The following is a 25,460-nucleotide window of genomic DNA, read 5'->3' on the forward strand; positions in this document are numbered from 1 at the left end:
TATTTGTGTATTCATATTTTTTTTTATTTTTATAAAAATTTGAATTAAAATTAATAAAAAAGATATAATTAATTTTTAAAATATTTGTTTAATGTAAAATTAGAAAAATAAAATACATGCAAAAACAAGTTTTTAAAATAACTGTTAATTTTTAGAATAACAATTAAAGATAAATTATTTATAAAATAATTAAATTTTAAAATAATAATTAAGTATAAAACTGAGAAAATGAAATATAGACACTTTAATAAAAATTTGAGCTAAAATTATTAAAGAATATATAATTAATTTTTAAAATAGTCGTTTAAAGTAAAGTTGGAAAAATAAAATGTGTACACAAAAATGTTTTTAAAATAACTATTAAAGATATAAAAAGTTTTTAGAATAACGGTTAAAGATAAATTATTTATAAAATAATTAAGTTTTAAAATAATAATTAAAGGTAAAACTGAAAAAATGAAATGTACACACAAAAAAGTGTGTCCTCCTTTATATATTGAAACAAATTATTATGTTCACATTATTTAATATATTTAGGTTTAATTACTCGGATGGAGTTGATTAACGTTGTTAACAACGTGCCACATGTCAATTTGTGTTTTTTTTTGTAAAATATAAATATCAAATACTTAATTTTTGTAAAAATTTTATACTTAATCACTTTAATTTTATAAAAAATGGATTTTAATTATTAAAAAAATTAGGTCAAAATTAAATCATACACATAAGTAGGTACTAAATTGAAACAAAAAGACATATATAAGAACTAAATCGAAATCAACACAATGACATCTGATAGTGACACTAACACGTGGCATTGCAATACCATGTGGCACTAACAATGCCACGTGTCATACATAGGGACCTGACATGTGACATTTTTATATTTTTTTCTCAAAAACATTAAAAAAAATTTAAAATTTTTTAAAAAGATAAAAAAAACAAAAAAAACCACATACTGACACATGGCACGTCGTTAACTACATTAGTCAACTTCGTCTGAAATGGACCTAATTGAAGCACTTTTTCAAAAGGTGGGATGCAATTGACATTTTTTTAAAAACGGGTACCATATTGACACACCTCTACCAAAGTGGGTACGAGTAATTAAACCATATATTTATTTTTATCTAATAGTTCATAATTGTATCTGTAATGTGTTCTTCTAAATTACTAATTTTTCTAAATTTTTGTAAATTAACAAGTGCAAACATTATAGCTTATTTAAACTTCCTAATTTAATAAATTGATTATGAATTTTAGTTTTTAAAATATATTACTTTAATTATTACATAATACTTTTATACAATTTATATATATATATATATATATATATATATATATATATATATATATATATATATCACTACTAATTTCTTAATTCTATTACGTATTTGTTAAGAAGTTGACTTTAAGCTTAACTCAATTCCACAAAACTAGCTTGTAAGGTAAGGTTTTCACTCATTTATTTATTGTAAATTGGTTGGGACGGACTTCTAAAACACCCTCCTCACGTCGATGTATATACATCTCGAGCACGGGACTAAATATTAATATGTGGTCCGATAATGGGAAGAACAATACCCATCAAACAACAAATTTTGATAAGGTAGACTCTAATTCACAGTTCTGATACCATACTAGCGCTTAAGATGAGGTTTGCAACCTTTATATAGTGTAAATTGATCTTATATCTAGTCAATATAACACTTTCAACACATTTTCCCACATCGAGGTATAAATGAAAGATGTGAAGGAATGGTATAATAGAAATAAAGCATAAGAAGATATGTATTAGGAAAGATGAAAAACACTTTGTTTTGCTATACATCATTAACAAACTTATATAGAGATGGTACATGTAGCATTCATAACATGCATGGTGTGTTTTACGCAGTAACATTTTTATAAGAAAATAGATTAGTATAGTGATATATTATACAATAGACCTAAAGAAGTAGTTAGAAATGGTCATAAAATATATTGTAACTAAACTGTTGGGGAGCGTTAGAGTAATAACTTTTGTCATTTAAAGGTCATCATATTATTATGGGCATCCATATATTGTAGATCGAGAAATATAACTTGTATGATAGTAGATAACTCTCCAACTATATGGAACTGAACTAAACAAGTGTCACATTTTTGTTGTTATTTTTCATTAAGAAAACAAGAAACATAATAAAAATAATAATAAATAGTATATAAATAGACTAAATGATATTGTAAGGACCAAGACGATAATAATGATTTTAAAAGGTGATACTCATTTATTTTATTATTTAAAACGTTATTCTACAAATAGAATTTTTATTAATTAAGTTTTATTTTATAAAAACCACCGTCTTTTTAAAACTCTTTCCTAAAAATTTTTCTTTGCCTTCTTCCTATATCTTTGACCTTTCATCCTTCATATGTTTGGAGATTAGAGACTTTAGGAGAGATTCTTGGAAAGAGCTCTACACATCCAAACGATCAAAATTCAAAATAGAGCAAGCTCACTTTTTGCTCTTTTTTGAGTTAGCATACTATTTTGAGTTGCATGTGGCTATCTGGTCTATGCATGTGACTCAAAATGATTCAAGGTGAATTCTTGTTTTGTTTGTGATCATGAGTATATGTTCTAATCTTTGATAAATATTTTCTTTTCTTTGATAAACTAATTTAATTATATATTTCAAATTCTATTTGATGAATGGATTATAATCAGAAATTGAAATTGTTAGTATTTTGCATTAGAGTGATGATAGTGATTGTTTTAATTAAAGTGAAATTGGCTATTTATAAAATTGATTAGTTATAGTAGTATTATTCAATTTGATCTATCTAAAATGGTATTTTTGAACTAAGGACAAGATAGAGTTAACTAGATAAGCCAATTAGGTAGTCTGCCATCGTTAGCAATGTTTGAGTGTTATAAGCAGTATCTCAAAACCATCACACTAAGCACCAGTTAGGACCTTTAGACGCCATTGTGACAAAGAATCACATATAGCTCCAGGAGTCTATGGTGTTAGATCGCCCATAGGTGTTGTTGGGTACCAAAAGCATTACTTGGGCACTGTCTGAAATGAAATTCTTGGGAACTCTAAGGGCTTAGAGCATTAGGTGCCAAGTAGCTATTGTTGGGCGCTAAGTAGTTATCGTTGGGTGCTAGGTGGGAGCGTTGGACGCTAGCCTGTTTTTGCTAGAGTTGTCAAAATGGGCAACCTAGTCTGGCCCTACCCAACCCACCACAGGTTGGCCACTTAGTGAGTCAACCCAACCAGCTCACTTATTAGCGAGTCAAAAAAATTTGAACTTGACCCGGCCCACCACGGGTTGGTGGGTTAAATGGGTTGGCTTACTGGCTCACTTAATTAAAAAAAATCTATAATTTTTTTTTTCAGTCCCAAAAAAACTAAATTATAATTTTAATTAAAATTTAAATAAATTCCAATACAATCCAAATATAATCTAGGCTTAATTACTCGGAATATACCAAGTTTGATTCCAAAATTTCAAAATGGTACCCACTTTTAAGTTTGTTTCAATTTAGTATCCAAATTTGAAATTCTACATCAATGTAGTACACCTTGTTAATTTTTCACAAACGTCGTTAACGGCGTGTCACGTGTCAGCCTCTGGTTTTTTTAAATTTTTTAAATTTTTTAGTTTTTTTTTTAATTTTTTAATTTTTTATTATTTTTTTTAATTTAAAAAAAAATTGCCACGTGTCAAATCCTTAGTGTGACACGTGGCATTGTTAGTGACACATGGCAAGGTACCGCCACGTGACAAGGTACCTGTGATTGTCTTGATTTCAACTTAGTTCTCACATATGTCTATTTGTTTCAATTTAGTACCCATATATGTTTATTTGTTTCAATTTTGTCCCCGCTCTATTTGTTTCAATTTTGTCCGAATATTTTTTTACAAAATAGATAAATAGTGTCTCCCTTATAAAACCAAATTTATTATTTATATAAATGTTATATTTATATTTGTTATTAAAAATGACATATAAAATTAAGTATTGCAATTTATATTAAAGTTTAGTGATAAAAGTCATGAATATCAAATTTACCAAAACGTTGTTATTTATGAGTATAACAAATATCAATATAACAAAACATAAATATGTTATTCATGACTTTTACCATTAACTTTAATATAAATTTCAATACTTAATTTTATAAGTCATTTTTAGTAACAAATATCAATATAACATTTATATAAATAATAAATTTTGTCTTAAAAGAGACAATATTTCTCTATTTTGAAAAAAAAATTGAACAAAATTCAAACAAATAGAGCGGGTACTAAATTAAAACAAATAAACATATATGGGTACTAAATTGAAACAAATAGACACATGTGAGGACTAAATTGAAATCAAGACAATGACACTTGGCAGGTACCTTGCCACGTGGCGGTACCTTGCCACGTGTCACTGATAATGCCATGTGTCACATCAAGATTTTGACAGGTGGCAAATTTAAAAAAAAAAAATCAGAGGCTGACACGTGGCACGCCGTTAACAGTGTTTGCGAAAAACTAACGGGATGTACTACATTGAGGACATGTGTCCTAATATATTGAGGGTGGAGTAGAACTTGAGTGGTAGTCTCCAAAATCTATTGAGTGTTCACATGATAGGTGCCTAATCTCTGAGTTTTCTTAATACACGTGTCTTTTCGAAGTATAGTCAAATGTCTTAGTCTTGAGAGCCAATGGGTTGTGATTTCATATGTACGTCAACAAGGACGAGTTTTGTGTAGACATTTGATTCTTATTGAAAATATGATAGATTGTTTGAGCTAATTGGGTTGAGCAGTTGGGTTCTTAACAATTTATGTATTGTTGGGTTGATTAGTCATGTGGTAAATGATATATGATGATGGTATGATATATGAGAAGTTGAATGTGTAATTTATAAGAAATATCTTTGTTGATATTGAAATTTTATATATATGGTTTATTATAATTGCATTAGCTTACCATGTTGTCTGTAGTGTTGTGGTTTGTCCACTTATTATGATTGCATGTTATACATGAGTAGAGGATAGACTAGGTAAAAGAGTATTGAAGCAATGTTTATAGTCTTCTTAGAGAGAGTAGTTCACTAGTGCCAAACTTACTTTTTACATAAGTTATTTAGAACCAATTACATCAGTTTTGGAACCGATATAGATACTACTAATGTCATAAATTTAACACTTTTTAGAATGGTTGCAGAACAAATGATGTAATATGTGTCATTAAAGTGAAAAAAGGAAAAATCTTCCTTTCCTCTATTTTCATTATTTCTGGACATATAACATGTAACTTTCTAGCTAAATATTACTTAATAAAATAAATAATTTATAAATAAAATTCAAATCGTCATAAATTAATAATTCCAAAATGTGGGAAATTTAAAATTCGTCCAATGCGCGTAATTTGAAATTCATAAATCCATAATGATTACTACAAGTTTCAAAACCAACTGGAAATTAAATAACACAATAAGAAATAGTTCATAAAATCTCCCAAGGTAGTCCTCTCTCCGTATCTACGTATCTCGAGCATCACTTGGAATATCATCTGCTCCCATGTGACAAGTCATACGATCATCACAAAACACAAACACAAAGGGTGAGCTCAAATCATCATAAACACACAATTTAATAATATAGATTCCCACCCAACATACCTTAACTCAAGCCAATGTTTATTCTTAAACCCTTGTTGCCCAAGGTATCTGAAGCATCGCCTCATTATTTGAATGAAACTACTAATCCAAGCATATCATACAATTACTTGACCATGGACCCAGGATATATCATGCTTCCACGAACTTGCTTGCTCGTGGTCTAACCTCTACAAACTTCCTCACTCGTAGTCCAACTCTACGGACCTCCCCGCACGTAGTCCAACATGCATAATCCATCCAACTACGAATCTCCCCGCTTGCAACAACTCTAAAGTGTTAGTACGGAACATATAAACCTCCCCGATTGTATCCTCACACGAGAGTATCATTAATATGAACCTCCTCGCTCATATTAATCATGTGTTCCATCACCAGTCATGATCCTAACCGCTCGTGACAAAGTCAAGCATCTCCTTATCCAGATCCGACCTCTCAAAACACATAAACACAACCAAAATAAAACATTGTACTCTGCGTTATCGCCTTATGCTGCCTAAACGTCGCTTGGCAAAATTCCAACGCAAACTGCCTGGCGGGCACCCCTCGCCGCTAGGCACCAAGCCATTCCAAATCCATTATTTGAGCGATTTTCACTTGACGGTTCACTCCTCACCACCAAGCACTACGCACTCTATGGACTTCCCTGGTACTCCTATCGCTTGACGGCCTCCCTTGTGCCGCCAGGCACTATACCAGTAGCGTGGCTTTACTAGTTTAGCACCCAAAAATAGGTCATAATTAGTCCAAACACACATCCAGAACAATAAACCATATCCAATTATCAATGCATGACTCAAGATACTCTACCACACAACATATGCTTCAATTATATACACATACACACATATCTTCATCCATTTAAACTCAGGCCAAAATTGGAATGAAACTACACACAGCCATAGGCCACATACAATTCATAATAGGAACAAATTTTACCTCCAGCTATAGTTGTCACATTCAGTTCATTACAATATCACATTCTTAACCAATTTTAGCATCTCTCTTAATCATGCAATTCTCACGTCCAAAGCCACAAAATTCAATACCCAAAGGAACCATTATTTCCAGACAAATACAAACTTAATTATACTACATTTTTATCCCATTATCTCAAGATTTCTAGACCATAAAGAAAAAAAATTAATATTAATCACCACATCAAGTTTAGTATGAGCATACCATTCTATTCCATGCATTACTTCATTCACGAAGAACCTCTATTTAATTACTCTACCATCACAAACCTCAATCAAGAAAATCCCATCGGAAACCCCCAACCGGCGTCCCCTGCAACAATTCCCCAAAACTGCAAATTATTGGTCATTGCCTGACAGTAGACTATGTGTCGTCAGGCGGTACATCAGGGCCTGGGAAAAATCCCAACTTTTCCTGCTCTTGTGAGAATCCCTAACCTTCCCCAACCTAATCCAATCATACGATTTCACCAAGTTCACATACAAACCATTGAAACTCTAATGCTCAAAATAGTATTACGATTCCTATAACAATTGAACCTTGGAAATCATATTCCCAATTACTTTCCCAAAACCCTAACATATATTCATGGTTCATTATGCCACGATTCACCCAATACATTCACACATAATACAATGGAATCAATTTTACAACATTAACCACTCAACATAATGCACAGAAACATATTCAAGAAATTGCAATGACCACTACACCAACCAACACTCGAAAACGGACCCAATCTGCTTTGTGTCACCTAGAGAAAATTCATTGCCACCAGGTGGTTCATAGTAGAACCTAGAAATTTGGGTCAAAAAGATGTGTTGCCTGGTGGGCCTTCGCTGCCACCAGATGACTTTTAGACAACAACCATGAAACTATGAAAAATAGCATCATAGAGAGAAAGTTTCATGTATATTGGCTATGGCATACTCAAAACACGACATACAATTTAAAACAATTAGGAGCAGTCTCCTTACCTGGATTTCCTGCTCCAAATGTGCTCCTATAACCCTTCTTGCACAGACCTCTACCCTTTCTCTCTTTAGCAATAAGACTCCCTCTCTAGCCCTCTTGCACTCCTTAGGTTAGGTTTCAGGTGCTCTCCCAACTCACCTTAGCTGTTGATGTAATATGTCTCTTCTTTTAAAGAGTTGTCATCGCCTTCTTTTACAACGTTTTTATTTAAACCAATGTGAAACATTATCATAGGAAGCTACTTTTACACTAGAGATTGTTTCTTAGATATAACTTTTGTATTGTATAGATCTCCTAGTTGATGAATGATTAAAAAGTTTAACTTGAATTTTCTCATAGAGAATTATTAATACATCTTTTATACTTATGCTTTTTTTTATCAATTATATAATGCTTTAATTGGTAAGATGATCCTACTAAATTAAATTAGAACGTTACATATATGATAACAAATTAACATAATTATATATACTTTTTACTCATGTATATATAATATATATATATATATAATATTTGTTTTAATTTTATTTTAAAACAACAAATATAAACTATTTTTTAGTAACTAATTGAGATAAATGAAACTCTCCAAATTACTTAAACGTATAAAATATTATTTCATTTTATCTATTTTTTTTCATGTAAATATCCAAGTCAAACCTACAATTATAAATTAATTTAAAACACATTATTGATTTTTCTTTCTTTATTTATAAATTAAATAAAAAATTAATTTCCTCACTTTATTCATCAAATTTAATATATATATATATATATATATATATATATATATATATATATATACTTATTTATTCATTTATTTATTTCATAAAATATAAATATTAGTAAATTAAAATTTTACTTAATATATTTATATTTGTTGAATAATATTTGAAAATATTATATTAAACAATTATAATAAAAAAAATATATAGTAAATTAATAAGTTAGGAACACGTAGTATAAAAGGTGAAAAATGTTTTATGATTTTTTTTTTCTACAAATATTTGTATCACTCATAAGATCTCTTAGATAAGGTGGTCATGATTTGTTTTGATTTAGATGAAAGTTTTTGCACTACATTAGAGTTCATCAATAGTATTCATTAAGCTCGTTTAGATTGTTGATAGCTCCTCTTGTCTTCCCTTCACATTATTAAGAAAGGCTTCAATATAAGAAATCTTTATATGTGGATCCATAATCATTTTGGGAATATAATGGATAAAATATTACATTTTATTACTGAATTATGAGTGATAATGTGACTTGATGATAAAGTAAAAAGAAAAATAATAAAAGAGGTTATAAGCTCAATTCTGTCCATAACATTTAAAAGATATAAGATGAGTTTGAAAGAGATGGTTAAAAAAGAGAGGGTAAAAATATTTTGAGATCAACTACTAAGATTTGTCAAAAAGAAATTATTACTCAGCTACCCCTAAACTTCACATTATTTTTTGAACTTTATCTCGGTAAATTCAATAATATTATTTCAATTATAAATAAATATGGATTACTAATATTCTCTAAGCCCTCATAATTAGATTAGAAGTAGAATTCACACGAGATACTAGGTCAATAAAATAATAAAAAGAAAGTGTTAATGTTTGACATCATTAATTTGCGGTTTTCTTTAACATTTTCAAAGTAAGTATTGTAACTTCTAGAAGAAGAAGGAAAAAAATCCTATGTACGCCGCAACTTTTGTTTCCATTAAATATGAACTTTATTATTTAAAATCAGAAAAAGTATTAAATTATTTTTATAATTTTCTTAATGGGTCTTTTTTAAAAATTAATTTTAATCATATTTATTGATAATGCATAAAAAAAATCACAATTAAAGTATTTTCGATAAAAAAATAATTTTCTATTATTTATTCATTGCTCGTGTTAGTTAATGTTTACCTTAAGTTTTAAACATATAATATAATTAAAGTTAATTCTCTTTTCTTTTCCTTTTTTGTATATTTTCTATCTTCATAGTTATTCTTCAATCCAAATCATCATAACTAAAGTTATATGCTCCACAAGAATTATTGTTAAACCAGAGTTTACCTAAAACTACTAAGTCGAAATGATAGAAAGTGAGAAAGAATGAAGTGATAGAAAGTAGGGAAGTAAACGAGAAAAGAAAGTAAAGTAATTGAGATGAAAAAAGTTAGGTTATTGGAGATAAATGAAAAAGAATAAAAAGATCATAGAAATGGGTGGAAAGGTGCTAAATCTACCTAATTGATTTGAAATAAGAGAAAATATGATAATTGATTTTTTATGGAATCAATCACCATATATCTTTCATCTAGTAATACTTTAATCGCCTTCCTTGTAATTAAATTTGGATAAAGGAGTGCATAAGGAATTATGATTGACTATAATTAATTGTGCCGAACTTAATATAATTTATACTTCATCAAATTAATGACATAATGAATTATACATTATGTAATTATAATGTATAGAAGTCATAATCAATTATATAAACTCTGAGAACCCGATATATATATATATATATATATATATATATATATATATATATATATATATATATATATATATATATATATAAAAGTTGATTATTTATAGTATATTAATTAAATTTAATAAATATAAGTTGTGAAGAGGGGAAAGGAGGGTTTTCTCCAAATTCTTCACAAGGTAAGCAAAAGCTTTTCTACCCGAAAGTCTTCTTTTCTGTTTGTTTTTTCTAGAGGTTGATATTTTTTTCTCATCATTTTCTTGAAGATTGAAGCAAGAAAGGTAATCTCTACGTCAAGCTCTACTACTTGTTGCTATCGGTACATATTTAGGTGAATGTAATCTTCACTTTTCTAGGAACCCTTTCAATTTCTAATTCATGTAATTTTTATTGGTTGCATGCGATTTTTTAGTATTCTAGACGAACTCTCATTCCATGGTGGTCATGGAATTTCAATATGATTCTCTTTAGGGTTTTTTGTGTATAGGTCCAAGTTAAAACAATATGGTGGTTGTACTCAAGGAGAATGTTACTCGGCCCCTTCATTTAGATAAGGGAAGCTAATCATTTAAAAGTTTTTCTTTTCGTTTAATTTGAATGTTTTTTAATAAGGTATGAAACTGTTGAGTATTGGTGTTGTTGGAATTAAATTTAAGGATTTTTCTTTCTGTGTTATAGGGTGGGTTTTGATGTGGGTGTCAATGGTGTGAGAAATAAGGTAGGAAATATGGAATGTTAGTAATTATAATGTATTTTTGTTAGTTGTAATGGCCTTATGATGCAAAATTTGGGATAAAGAGATGTTATTATGCAAAATTGTGAAAGAGATGGCGGGATGAAAACTAACGTGTTATTGTGAAAATGTGGGTTGTTGAGACTTTTAATGCTTAAAGTTAAGTTTGAAGAAATTGTAGGAAAAAATGAATAGAATTATATAGTTAAAATTTGAGCACGTGATAACTTAATTGATTCAAGAATTTTTGGGTGATGAAAGAAAATACTTGATTTAGGTTCTGTTGTTATAGATATTTATGTGTTATTTTTTAATGTATTTTCATTAGAAGTGGTATATGTTTGATGGAAGGAGTGAATTATTGAGAATTAGTGCAATAAAAAATGTATGAGGATCGAGAATTTTGAGTGAGTGATTATCATGGATGCTGAAATTTTTAGATCTGGTGTTTTCCTTGCTAATGTGTATGTCCCTGGGCGACAACCATTATGACTATTGAAATGGATAATATTCCAATAAGGGAGAGTTGAATTGGGTCATTAAAAACTTTGGTTAATTTTGAAAATTTAAAATACTTTTAAATTGAATTAGATCAATCACGAAATGAGAATGCAATTGCTATTGGACTGCACACTTTCAATCGAATAAAAACAGGGACAACAGACTAATTTCATTAAACAATTAACAGTACAATGTAAATCAACAAATCAAAATATTAACACAGTTGATTGAAATACTGGGAATTCTGCAAAATTTTGAATTTATAGTTTAAACCAAAAACAACATAAAAGACTTATCAAGATTGATTCAAATAATCAATACATATGTGAACCAAGCTTCAAGTCGTGCTAGAACACACAAGAACACTTAAAAGATTGTTCAATTCAAATTTCTTGAAATTTTAAAACACAAATCAAGAGATATAGTCAAGCACAAAGACACAAAGTTTTTATGCTGGTTCACTCAAATCTGAGTTACATCTAGTTTGTCAAGGCAACCTAAGCCTGACTTGCACTATTTCAAAAGATTTACACAATTCACAAGATTACACTTTCAAAATAAGCAAAAATACAACTGAAGATTCTTGAGTCCCACATGAATATCAAATGGCACAACAAGATCACACTTGTAGACATAGAAAACCACTAGGTAACACCCAAAAACTTGAGAAAGATCAAACTTGAGGAAGATCAGACTTTAATGAAGGGTCTCCCTAGCCAACCAAACCTCCTTCTCCAAGTTCCTAAAACAAGTAAAATTGTTCCAAGAAAGATCAAAGTATCAATCACTAATGGCTGCACTTCTATATGATCCAGAGAGAGAGAGATTTTCCCATAATTTAAAATGATTTCATGCTAAAAAATGGTAAGTCTCTTTTCTCTTTCTCAAAAAATAAAAAATTATAGTCAATATGTTGTTGATTTCACTTAACTTAAGGGAAATCAACTGATTAAAAAATAATTCAACTGATGAAATATGTAACAAATAAAACTACTACATTAAACCATTTAACCTGTTAAAAACCAATTCAAAGGTTAAAAGACACCAACTACACCCTAGACATTTATACAATACGAAATAGTCTACACTATGAGCACCAATCTTTAAGCTTTGTGTTCTTCATGTGAAACTCAAATTTAGCACACACTCCAAGCTTGATCAATACATGAATCATCAAGTCTTCACATTTTTATCAATTCATCATAGCTTCACATCCCAATGCAATGACTTCATATATCTTCATCAAATAAACAAGCAACAAATCATCAAACCATTCATGCTAACAATCATAACTTTGATTTTTTTGAACATGAGTAATCTTATGACCTTTAGGTGTCAAAGTATATTGAAGGACACTATCCTGACTCAACTAGTGTCTAACTTACACAAAGTAGGACATTTAGGTGGTTTGTGTTAAAGGAGGCTCCACATGACAGATGGTACAGTATGAAAGAAGATTATACTTATGGAACTTAGGGGGTTAACTTTGTCATGACTTAGTTTGGGGACATTGGTCCTGAGTGTTAGAACATCAAAGGAGGGTTTGTCGCAAGCATGACAGATGCAAAGTTTCACAAGTCAATTCAATACACTAGTCTTCTAGAAGCAAAGTCTAGGTTCAATGTTATTTGAGCCACTTTGAGTTGTATGTTGTTGGAATTGGCTCATTCTTGTTTAGAGATGTCAAAATGGGCTTCAACCTGTGAGCCAACCTGACTTACCACGAGTTCGAGTCGGGTTGGATTTAGAATTCAGTTTTTTCAAAAGTAAGTTGAATTGAACCCGACTCACTTAATCCACGATTAAACAGGTTCGAGCAGAGTTGAAGGTGGGTTGACCCACTTAACCCACCAACATTTTTTTACAATTTTCTTATTTTTTTGTTATAATTATTTATTACCTCTAATTATATAGTTTCAAAATTTCATATTTTTAAATGCTAGAATGTTGCTCAATAATGTTTGAATAGTTTGAATGTTTAATTAATTTGTTTGTCAAGTTATATACGTTAATACTTTAATCTTTAACTATTATCTTTATAATAATGTTTCAAGAATCACGTGAGCACTTTGATTCCACTATTTTTAAACGCTAGAATGTTGCTCAATAATATTTGAATAGTTTGAATGTTTAATTAATTTGTTTGTCAAATTATATACGTTGATACTTTAATCTTTAACTATTATCTTTATAATTATATTTCAAAAATTAGGTGAACATTTTGATTCCACTATTATAAAAACTAAATTAAGTCAATTTACTCTCATTGTAATGTAATAAATATATAAAATAAATTGCAAAAGAAAATGTAAATGAGCCAACCCACTAACTTACCAACCTGTGGTGGTTCAAGTCGAATTGTAAAATTTCTGGCTCATCAAAAAGTGAGTCGGGTTGAGATAACTTCTTTTTAACTCAATTTGTAGTGAGTTGGGTTGACTCACTTTAACACCTTTACCCTGGTGTTTTGTTGGCATGTTATTTTGGGTTTTTCCCTGCAATGATTGTAGGAATTAACATGAGGAGTGATGCAGAGGAGACTAATAGCTTTGGAGTAGGGTCGAGGCCTTGAAGACTAAGTTGCACTAGTTATCTAAGAGAGTTTCCATGTAATTTTAGGAATTGAATGTACCTAGACAAGTCTTGGTCTTTTGAAAAACTTTAAAACTTTTGTTTTGTAATAATCTTATATAATTGGATTATATATTTATATTAATGAGACTTATAACATTTATTATAAGGTTGGTACACTCTTGCCATAATGGTGTTTAGTAGGGATGGCAACGGGTCGGGTCGGGCATGGATAGTGCTTATCCGCAACCCGACCCGCCAAAAAAAAAATCTGTCCGTTACCCGCCCGTTTATCTATTGGGTATCCGCTTAAAAAATACCTGTGGATATTTTTAAAACCCGTGGGTACCGGGTGGATACCCGATACTCGTAAATATTTAAAAAAAATATGTATTTTATAAATATTTTAATATAAAATTATAAAACTAAAATATAAATTAAATTAAATTATAATTATAATTATAATTAAATTTGACATAATAAAATATACTATTACTTTTAATTTTAATTAAATTTAACTTAATAAAATATAAATTAAATTTTAATTAAATTTAACTTAATAAAATATAAATTAAATTTTAATTTTAATTTTTTGCGGGTAACGGGTACCCGCAGGTACAGATAGTATGATACCCGTATCCGACCCGTTTATAAGCGGGTATTAAAATATCCGCTACCCGCTACCCGCGGGTAATAAATATCCGTGGATAGTAATTATCCGTCGCGAATTTTATCCGCGGATATCCGCGGGCACGAATATTTTTGTCATCCCTAGTGTTTAGTGTTTAAAAATAGATAACTAATTTTACATCATTAATTACATATTCATAAAAAGATAAAAAGAACATGATTATTCAATTTAGAGAAATCACTTTCACCGTCTTTGATTTTATAAGTAAAAAATGTAAAATTGAGTAAAACAAAAAATGTGAAGGAATAATATATATATATATATATATATATATATATATATATATATATATATATATATATATAAATAAGGGCCTAGCTTTATTTTTTGGGAGTAAGGCCAGTCCATAGGGTGTCCCAAAACCCCTTTTCCAGTCCTAACCCTCTCACTCTACCCCATTCTTAGAAACAGAAACATTTCTCCCTTCCACTGCTGAAGCAAAGAGCTCTGCTAGGGTTTGAGCCAGTTTCCCCTATAGGTTAGTCAGAAGTCTTCTCCAAGTAAGTTGAACACCCAACCTTAAGATTTTCCTCCTTTTTCATCGTGAATGTGTCAGTTCTGTATAGGGTTTATCCTTATAACCCTATCTTCGTTCTTGTATGCATTCAACTCTTTAATTTGTTCCTAGAGTTGTGGTGTTCTTCCTTGGGGCCTTGTTGCATTTGGATAGCTTTTATCAAGGTAAGGGAAGCTTGAGTTTCATTGTTTTTAAGTTATTTTGCATGTTTGGTCTGTTTTACGTTATGGGTGCTTGATACATGTTGGTCGTGTGATAATATGTTGCTTGTGCTGCTAGAGTTGTTTGAATTTGGTTTTGCATAAGTGACAGCAGGTGGGTTCTGCTGAACTCACCCAGGCGAGCTGGGTGATTGCTCAAACAAAAAGCTCTCACTTAAGCAAGGAGCTCTCGCCTGAGAAACAGTAGCAACTCATTCCCTCTTTATTTTGAGGGCTCACCTAAGCGAAGGCCTCTCGCTTGAGCGAGAGTAATCTCGCCTAAGCGAGATGGTCTAACTTGAGTGAGACCTCAATGTGCTCTTTGTTTGCAATCTCGCCCAAGCGAGAGCTGGTAGCTTGAGCGAGGGGTTCCTCTCGCCTGAGCGAGAGCTCTTTAGCCTGAGCGAGATTGACAAAGTTAGTTGAATACTTGTATGCTCCAATAATTGGTTGGTTTATTACTTTAAAAAGCTTAAGAATGATGTCGGGTATGTTCTATATGATATGATGGGACTGTAATTGATTAACTTGGTTTGAATAAAGTCATGAATCATGGTTGGTTGGTTGGATATTGGCATGAGATTGTTATGCTTGATAAACTTGTCGTTGGTTAGAGAGACATGGCTATGGTATGAGATAAACGTAATTCCATGAGTCTCTTTGTGAGATTTCATGGTGGTGTTGTAGTGTATATAATTAGATAAGGATTCAAGTAAGGATTGCATCTTGAAACTCTAAAGAGTCAATTAGTCTCATGTAGAGCGGACAGACTCAAATGGTGAGAATAGCAGGAGGCCCTAGTCTTTGGCAGGATAATGACCTTAGATGTTTGAGGGCTAACCTTGTGCGTGGTAGGGTGAAACCCATTGGCAATGGCTCTGCAGAGCAGTAGAGGCCACCACAAGCGCAGGCATCCGGTGAATCTGACCTATTATATGTATCTGGATAAATTGAGTCTTAGAGTCTTCTTGATTGTTATCACATGCTTGGATGATTAATGTGTTCTTGATTTTAAATTGTGTGCTTAACTGTATGATAAAAATCTTTTACTCTAGCTTCTCTTTGTTTGTGTCTACCTTCTTGTGTGATTTTCCCTTTTTGCAATGATCACCAATTCCTTGGTGTGAGCAGATATAGGAACGCTGCAGCTTAGTTAGTCATGAGTTGAAGTTTGACTCACTATTGAGCTCATGTTTGAAGAACTTTTGTTGATTTTTAATCTCTTGCTCTATGAGCAAGCTTTTTGAACAATTATTGAACTTTTTAAATTTTGTTCACGACATCGTGGTGTGCCTTAGTCTTTCTCTTCAAATATATTTATGGATAACTGTAATGGTTGATACATATATACTTCATAGTGTTGCTCTTCTATATTATATTATATGTGATGTTTCATTTATAGGATTTATTCTCTATGTTACAAAATATATATATATATATATATATATATATATATATATATAAATAAACTGGGTGAAAATATTCATTGTTTAGTTGAAAAAAAGAATGATGATATATAACATCACGATCTCCAAATGGAAAATATGCATTGTGATTTACCTAAAAAAAGACCCAAGAACATAACATTAAACGAAAAATTCAATCTTCTTACACTTCCCTTTAAATTGAACATGTCAAAGTGAACCCTTGAAATGTATTGATTATTTCAGTATAATAGATTCAAATTCCATTTTAATCATGGTCGATATTCCCTCCTTCATTTGAAATCACAAATTCAATTCTAGTTGCACCTCCAAGCCTTTGAAGAAAAAAATTGTACCCCTTCACAGTTTCTCCCACAAATTTGTGCCCTTGTTGTAGCCAACCGTGTTGTGTCGTGACAAGACTAGGACATCGGCAGAGACTTGCCAATAAACCAAAATAACCATCTTATCCTCAGTTACAGTAAGTCTTCACCTTTCACATTTCTGTTGGAGAAGAATGCTTTGGATGAAACTGAGAAGTTCAGTGTCACTTTTTTTGTGGTGAAATCCGGAATATATTTTTTAATATATTTTAGACTAATGATTTCAAAATATATTTTTGAATCTCAAAATATTTTTCAATATCTTTTATATAATTTATTTTAAAAGTAATTTGAAGTGTTCAGATGTATTTCCAAATTCAAAAGTATATTCCAAAATATTATTTTAAAATGTACTTTTTAAACAATCTAGAATTCAATAAAAAAAGGTGTAGAAGTAATTTTAAATCTTTTTATTATAATCTGAGGTTATTTGACTTTTTTAGGACTGCAAGAAGCAATTGGGAGGTACATAAAGAAACAGCTCACGTAGTATATTCAATTCTATTTCTCACGGAAGATCCAAAATCTGTAATCGAAATACCTTTTTGATTAGTTCTGTTAGTTCCACTTATAATTTTGTTAACTGATTTTAACATAACTCATACTAAAATCGTTTTTTTTTTCTTTCTTCTATTCCTTTTTAAGTGGATTGTTTTGCTTTTAAAGAAAAATTCATTTTCCCTCTTTTAAGTACTTGTAAAGAATTTTATTTAAACCCCTTTACCATCTCTAACAACTAAAACGTTCCCCTCTATTTTATAGCTTTCCGTTTAAAAAAACCATTTTAATGAAAGTATGACTTTTGCACAGTTGAGTCATAGGTATAGAACTAGCCGAAATAACCTATCCATAGGAATGAGGTGTCATTGTTATGTATTTAAAAGGGTTCTAGGTCTGGAATTTGAATTCATCCATATTCCAAATTTTGATACAATTTAATTTTTAAACTTTAAAAATAATAAATATAATTTTTTAATCAAATTATGTAAAAAAAAACAATGTTTTAAACAACATTTCAGACTAACATTTCAAACTAGTGTTTAAATTATTTACAACATTTAACATATTTCAACTCAAACTAGTGTTTAAATTATTTACAACATTTAACATATTTCAACTCAAATGTAACCTGAAACACTGTCTAATATGTAAAAATAAAAAAATAAACATTATTAAATTATAAAAACTATATTTATTCATTTTTTAAGTTTAAGAATCAAAATGTATCAAACAGTGAAAAAGCGATGAATTCCAATTTCACATATAAATTTAAGGAATAAAAATATATTTAATCCGGTTTAAAATACATAAAGTGATGGTTAATGTGATGGAAAAATAAGAGAAGGAAGTTTTGAAAGCAATTCAGCCGGCTTGTGTGATCAGGTTGAATTTGTGTAATGAATGACAAGGCAAACAACTAACGTCATCTATATTCGACTTAGATGTAATTTACAAATAAAGAATAAAGTAACAAAACAAAGCATATGTATAATGACCAAGAGGGAGAGGAAAATGAAAAAACTAAAGTGGGTGGCGAACAATGTTCTTGAAGGCATCATATACGAGCGACGTAGGAATTTGCCTGTGTAACATACCTAACCCACCGGTATGGCTCATGCGTAGCAGATTTCTTTGCTATCTGCAAATACTTTACCTGCATTTAGAAAAATTATGAAGTACTTAGCACATTCAAATAAAACTCATTTTTATTCTACAGGAATAACCAACTTCGGTTATGCAATTCTCAACGCACGTAGAGGGCAGAGTATTTCTATGTTCTACTTCTTAGAAAACGATTTTTGGTAGTATATTCAATATAAATAAAATAAAAATTAATATTAGCAGAATTCTTAATTTAACTGGCCCAAAACATTGTGTTTTTCCAACATTGGCTTGATGCTGAGTATTTTATTATTATCAAAAACAGAACTTAGTACCATGTTCAGGATAGCTGAGTAATAGAGATAGACATGGCTGTACAAACAGGGGAACATGACAAAATACAAAACGCGAATCATAATAATGTATCTAAGTATGTTCAATTCAAACAGTTTGAGAGAGATCTCAGAATGAACACCATCAAATCAATCTACATAATGTCTGATAAATAGGAAGCTTTTGCTCAAATCAAAACTAGAAAGAATAAGCAAGTTCACATGGTAACTTTACCTGAAGCCGTGATGCATTATACATTGGTATAGTAAAGGTCACGCTAACAGGTCCAGATTCTTTCGTTAGATTAACTGTCATGAAATATATTTGAATAATTATGACATATTAATCACCCAAACAAAAAAGCAAACTATCCATTTTGAGCATGCATTACAAGGGTAAATACCGTGAGATTCCTGAGCAAAGGTTAGTTTTGCCCGCAGAGTATGCTCAGATCCCCCGACAATCTGTTACGTAGCATTTATAAGTGATCAATTCTCCAGAAAAACGTAATAATCCAAACCATCCAATAAAAAGCTTTCTTTGAAGAATTACAGTCAATGAAACACGAAAAAAATTAGGTTAGAGAAATGACAAGAAGTATGACCTTTTTTAAACTCCATTCGAGCCTCTTGTTTCCTTCCTTAAAATCAGTTGTTTGTCCAACAGCTCCAGGTTCCAGCTCAAAACTAACTCTGCGACAATTTCATTTAACTTACATCAACAACTACAGTGTCGGCCATCGTTTATCCACACAGAAAAATTGGCAAGATAAATAATAGCACCCCATAATACTCGATGACATTAATTGACCTTTATTAACTGCTTTGTTAAATTCTGCCGTATGTAATGCAAAGTCTTCACCTATTAGCAGAGAAATGGTCCTTGACATAATCAAAGCCTTCGATTCAAATCCAATATTGACATAATGGTCCCTTGAATTCCTTTTTCCAACAACTTGTGTTCAGATTTCACACATATAAGCCCTGAATTGTTGGAGACTGAAAACACATGAATGGTTCGATATGTAACATGGTCCGATACACTAAGACCCTACGGTTCTAAAATGTGGACAAGGCACACACCCACCCTACCTTGTGCTGAAATTTAACTTGGCTTAGAAAATGGGGGAAAGAATATATGTAACCTAGTGAGCATGCCAATGATCATAAACAACTAGTCACAAATTATCTGTTATAACTCTAGACTCTAGTCACAAATGATCTGTTATAACTCTAGACTCTAGTCACACACCAAAATTGGCAATTAGATTATTTCAATAATAGATCATATATTTATTATAACAAATTATAATCAAACAATTTTTGATTGGGTAAATTTACTGAAAAACGATTTTAAGGTAATTAATTCCATTTGGATACAACAACAAAAATTAGTTCTATGAGGTAAATTTGTGATAAATATGGTATGCAAAAAAGCTAAAACAGAAAAAGCTTATTTGATAATTTGGGGCAAACAGTTTTAGGAGAACGAAAGCTGTTGGAAAATATATAAGCTTAAAATATATAGAGGCATGAGAAAACAGCTTTTTTTTCAAAGAAAAATCTGTAAACTTCAGCATCTATCCCAAACACTATTTTTTAAACAACTTACTTTTCAAATTTCCCTTCAGTATAACCTGTGCTCAAACATCCCTATTGCCCCCAAGGGGATAAAAAAAATTGTTTGTAATTAATTAAACATTATAATTTGTTCCCTCTCTATATTTTTCATAAAACCAGTTGACAATCCTCTCCAGAGTTCAGTAAACTGAGGCTGTCCAAAACCTATTAGGGGGATAATTCAGTAAAAATACTAAATGCATCAAATGTCAGTTTCCAGTTAACTAAAAGTCACTTTCAAGGATAATATCCCATTTATTAAACGAAATTGAGAAATTTAGAATAATACCTGGAGGTATATTTCGGTAGTGGCATCTGCAATTTGATAGTATTTGCTGTTACACTTGAAGCAAACTCGGCACTTATTTTAAGAATTACTTCTGCCTGCAATAGCAATTTCAAAAGTGTTATTTCTGCTAGTGACTTCAAGCGAAAGAGGAATACACACACACATGCAGAAACATACATAACACAGAGAAAACTACAGAATAACTATTGAAAAGTAGGAATCACCTTAAGCGATCCTGCCTCTTCAATCAGAGCATTAATACGAAAAGGAGGCCTAAATTCCTGTGTCATACGGTAGTTCATGACTGGAAACTCACCATCTGGTGGGATCTAAAATTGGCAGTGTACCATTAAAATAAATTTTCAAAAGTAAACAAGTCAATAAAATACCTCTATATTCTGAATGAAAAAGTTCAAGACTACTTTGGTACTCACCAGGGATAGAGTTCTATCAATATCAAAACTATCTAGACGAACAGATTCATGGAAATTACAATCATCTAATACAACTGTTCCTGAGCCAGATGAGCTCCTATAACCTGCTCTAGAAACATTTCGACATAAGTATAATATAATTATAAATCTTGGAAAAACTACTGGAAACAATAATTGAATGACTGAAAGTTACCGTAAGCTGCTCCCAGACTTCTTCCAATGGAGAGATCATCATTAAGTGCTAATCGAATTTCAGGATTGCCAGAAAGATAGCTCTTCATTTGTATGGTGCCATCAATCTCAGAAGTCAGAATGTATCCCTGGCCAAATTACATTAAAAATACTGAGAATGATGAACACATGCCACAAGGGAATCATTTGAATAGAAAATTTCATTTAAAATTGTAAGTGTCGGGAGAACCAAGTTTTAGCTAATTTTTGGAATGGAAAATCTTTGGAAGGATAATTCATACAGTCCTGTCTTTTCTTTTTCAGTTATTTCTTGTTTCTCAGTCCTTTCTCTTGGAAAACTCAGACTTCATTTTTCTTGGTTGAATGTAATTAATTATCCACCATCTAATTCGCTATTTTTCACAGGGCTTGTATTGGTCTTCTCCTCAAAATGTGATCCTTCTACTTTCTTTATAAAATCTCCATCCCTAATCTTTTTTCTTGTATGTACATTAATCCACCACAATGTTTTCATTTTGCAACACTTCAATTAATCTCTTGTAGGAACTTTACTGGTATCATAAAAGCACTGGTTCACAATAATGCAAACATTTCAACCAAAATTGACTATTTATGTTTCATCAGACAAGGTAAGTTTTTCCCCTGTTCATTTGATAAGTAGAATTTCTAATTGGAATGGATGGCTCATTACTTAGATTAAATTAGTTTTAGACACTGGAGAGTCAAGAGTAAATCCATGCTCGAAAGAAATCATAATTACGTTTTGTAAATAGCATCCTGAAACCATAAGCAAAGCGACTATACCCATGATACATGATGGACGATGTAACAATGGAACAATGTAATGAAATTCATCATTTAATATTTTAAGACGTATTTACTAACACTGGAGCTAAAAGTGATGCTGATTTTCTCAATTATATCTACAAAAATCTCTTCCCTCCTTCTACCCCCAGGCTCTGTAGCAACAACAGATTTTGTGACAGCTATCCCTGGCATTCTTTTTGTCCCTTGCTGCATGCAACCAAAATTAAGAAATAATGATATCATAAATAAGTGCTAGCAATAATAACAGAAAAACAAAGTAACTGCCCAGATATAGAACATAGTAAACATCATACCGTAAAAATCGAACCAGGTCCAAGAGGTGATAGACGTGCAGCATCAACTACAAGTGGCTCATTGAAAACATAGGCTTTCAACATCTCAGTAGATGTTGTTTGAACATAACCAAAATCCTTCAAAAACATCAATGGGTCACTCATAAGTACGACTTTTGGAAACATGCCTAATTAACTATGATTATCAGGCCTAAGCAGGATTAAAACTTACAAGAAAATTGCAAATAGGCTCTTTCAGTAATTTTTTTTTAAAGATAAACAGTATAACATCCACCCAAAATTTTAGAGGTTTGTAATTTCTGTCATACATTACCAGAAAAATATTGTAAACATATCTGTCAGATCTATCAGAGGCTACTTTCATTAACTGTTAAAAAATACTTATATTTGTATCAAGAATCAACTATGAATAAAATGAGCCTCAAGTATGAATATTAGATTTAAAAAAGGAAGCCAGCATGGAAAAAGTGATAATATAATTCAACGAAGCATTAAAGTTAAGAAAACAAAGGTCTTTCAAAGGCATAATGAACCAAATACAGCTAGGGGGGAAGCTTACAATAACTTCATCAAGTAACTCGTACACAAGCACAAAGTTTTTTCGTAGCGAGTCTTCATTGAGAATCCCAAGGTAATCTTTAATAACACGAGCAATTCTTTGCAAAAGCTCCAAGACTAAAGAGGGTGATACATTAACCCTTGTAGTTGCAACAAACAATAACCCAACAACTTTCACATGAAAGTAATTTACACCGTCAACATTCTGTCAAAGAACAAAATAACACAAAGGAAATCAGCATATACAACCAAAGAGTAGAAAATTACACAAAGTGAACACAAACTTACAGCTTCAATACAAACAATGTCATGAGATCTAAACAATGTGTTAATTTGAGTAAATTAAACATTATATTACTATCAAAACCAGAAGTGGATGACATTGACAACAACAGATATCAACATTGGCATATGGATATAGCATTTCTGCATATGATATATAAAATGAAGGCAGGACACAACAATAGTTACTATTAGCATAAATGGTTATTCATCCACCACAAACCAACAGACAGGATCTGTCTTCATCCCCTCCCCAATCTAAACATTCTAACCTTTTCAATATTATAATGTAAAGCAAAATTTTAGACTGTGGGTATTCTAAGGTGGTTGATGTCCCGTAAAAGTAACAACAACATTATAAGATACAGAGAAAACTGGTTTAGGAGAGAAAAAAAAGGAGATAATGCCCTTATTAAATATTAATAACGTTACATACTCTCTCTCAAGCTTAAAGCACGTTATAATATGCTCTGCCTGATTCAGAAAGATAATACCTACAAAGACAGGTGGTGCCTCCTGCAGGTCCCCATCTTCCCAAAACTTTACTTTGCGGAAAAATATCTCTGCACTTCCCTTCTGGACTTCCCCACGATCTGAAATCAAGAAAACAAAGCAATGGTCAATGAGAGTCTGACGGTAAACTTTTCAACCATTGGGATAGGATAAAATCTTATTCAATATAATAAGTTTCCAGAGATAATGATGTTCACTTCACTTTCATTCCATCCATCCATCCTTATTATGAAAACTTGCAGATTACAGGCAGCCGAATGTTCGCACTCCATTCGTCTATTTGCTTGACCTAGGAAATCTAAAATTTTAACGCAGCTACTTAAAACAGGGAAAATACAACGAGGAAACTACTGAAACAGGGACATGTTAAAGAACATGAGCACCGACTAGATTCTGAACTATGGTTTGAGAAACTCCATTTCTAGCAATAGCAGAATTAGTCCCAATTTTATAAACTTAAAGTGAATGCAAGGAGCATATTTTTAACAGAAAAACATCAGTTTCCAATACAGATCTCACCAATTCTCCGTTCAAATGTTAGCTTTCTCTTGAAATGCATTTCCACTAACAATTTCCATATCCTAACGAATGAAGATACATTCCAACATGTTTTAGCTCGTGCAACAAAATTGATTGGAGCAAATATCTCATCGAAATATCAGTCTCACATATTTTAAAAAGCAATTAGCCACACAAAATTCGTGCTTCTAGAATTGGCCAGGAGAGTAATAAGTAATTAGCTCGCGATCAAGAGTGTATCGGATAAGTAAGATCTGGGAGCGTTAATTTGAATTAGCCATTATAGAGTAAGAAATAATCATGCTACAGATCAGTAAGCTAAACTAAAACGCTCTAACTGAACAAAAATCCATCAAAGCATTGGATGACACACACAGCACCAGATCCAAAAACAAGGAAAACAAAAATTGCAAAGCAAAAAGGTGATTCAGAGAGGGAACTAACAGTCGCGGAAAACGATGTTATCACCACGTTGTGACAGAACGAAGAACTGCGAGATCATGGTTCCGCTGGATGCACGCACCTCTTACTGCTGCACCTTTTGGAAATGGCTGGTATTGGTTTCTAAGCACCTCCTAGTTGCAATTAGCGGCTGCATATGTTTTTTCTTCTAATTTTAAATACAAATCAATCAAATAATTTTGAAAATAATTTATTTTATTATTATTATTATTATTATTATTATTATTATTATTATTATTATTCATTCTTATTTTATTTCTTTTAATTTGTATCATGTGAGATATCTTAAATTTAAATATTATTATTTTATATTTCAAGCAAATTTATATAAAGAAAGATGATTAAAAGCTAAGTAATTTTGATTTAAAAAGCTTGAATAAAAAGAAATTATTTCATATCTATTATTATTTTTATATT

At 31.0% G+C, this 25,460-nt stretch overlaps 1 protein-coding gene across 1 annotated transcript; it reads right to left on the reverse strand.

The window, feature by feature from the left end:
• Positions 1–18,468: 18,468 nt before the first annotated feature.
• LOC114193240 (AP-4 complex subunit mu-like) lies at positions 18,469–25,166 on the reverse strand. The gene is made up of 13 exons (XM_028082961.1): positions 25,026–25,166; positions 24,048–24,142; positions 23,269–23,472; positions 22,710–22,826; positions 22,474–22,602; positions 21,590–21,716; positions 21,397–21,500; positions 21,187–21,291; positions 20,963–21,057; positions 19,659–19,746; positions 19,458–19,518; positions 19,289–19,362; positions 18,469–18,773 (listed from the first exon to the last, which is right to left on the reverse strand). The coding sequence occupies exons 1-13, from the start codon at positions 25,081–25,083 to the stop codon at positions 18,675–18,677; spliced, it is 1,356 nt and encodes a 451-aa protein (XP_027938762.1). The 5' UTR covers positions 25,084–25,166; the 3' UTR covers positions 18,469–18,674.
• Positions 25,167–25,460: the final 294 nt, after the last annotated feature.

The sequence above is a fragment of the Vigna unguiculata genome, chromosome 8 (genome assembly GCF_004118075.2).
Source record: "Vigna unguiculata cultivar IT97K-499-35 chromosome 8, ASM411807v1, whole genome shotgun sequence".
Classification (NCBI taxonomy): domain Eukaryota; kingdom Viridiplantae; phylum Streptophyta; class Magnoliopsida; order Fabales; family Fabaceae; genus Vigna; species Vigna unguiculata.

Coding starts and splice junctions, on each gene's coding strand:
- LOC114193240 (XM_028082961.1), bottom strand. CDS start 25,083: ATGATCTCGCAGTTCTTCGTTCTGTCACAACGTGGTGATAACATCGTT. Junction 22,603..22,709: donor GACCTGGTTCGATTTTTACG/GTATGATGTTTA, acceptor GGTTGCATGCAG/CAAGGGACAAAAAGAATGCC. Junction 21,292..21,396: donor TTGATAGAACTCTATCCCTG/GTGAGTACCAAA, acceptor TGCCAATTTTAG/ATCCCACCAGATGGTGAGTT.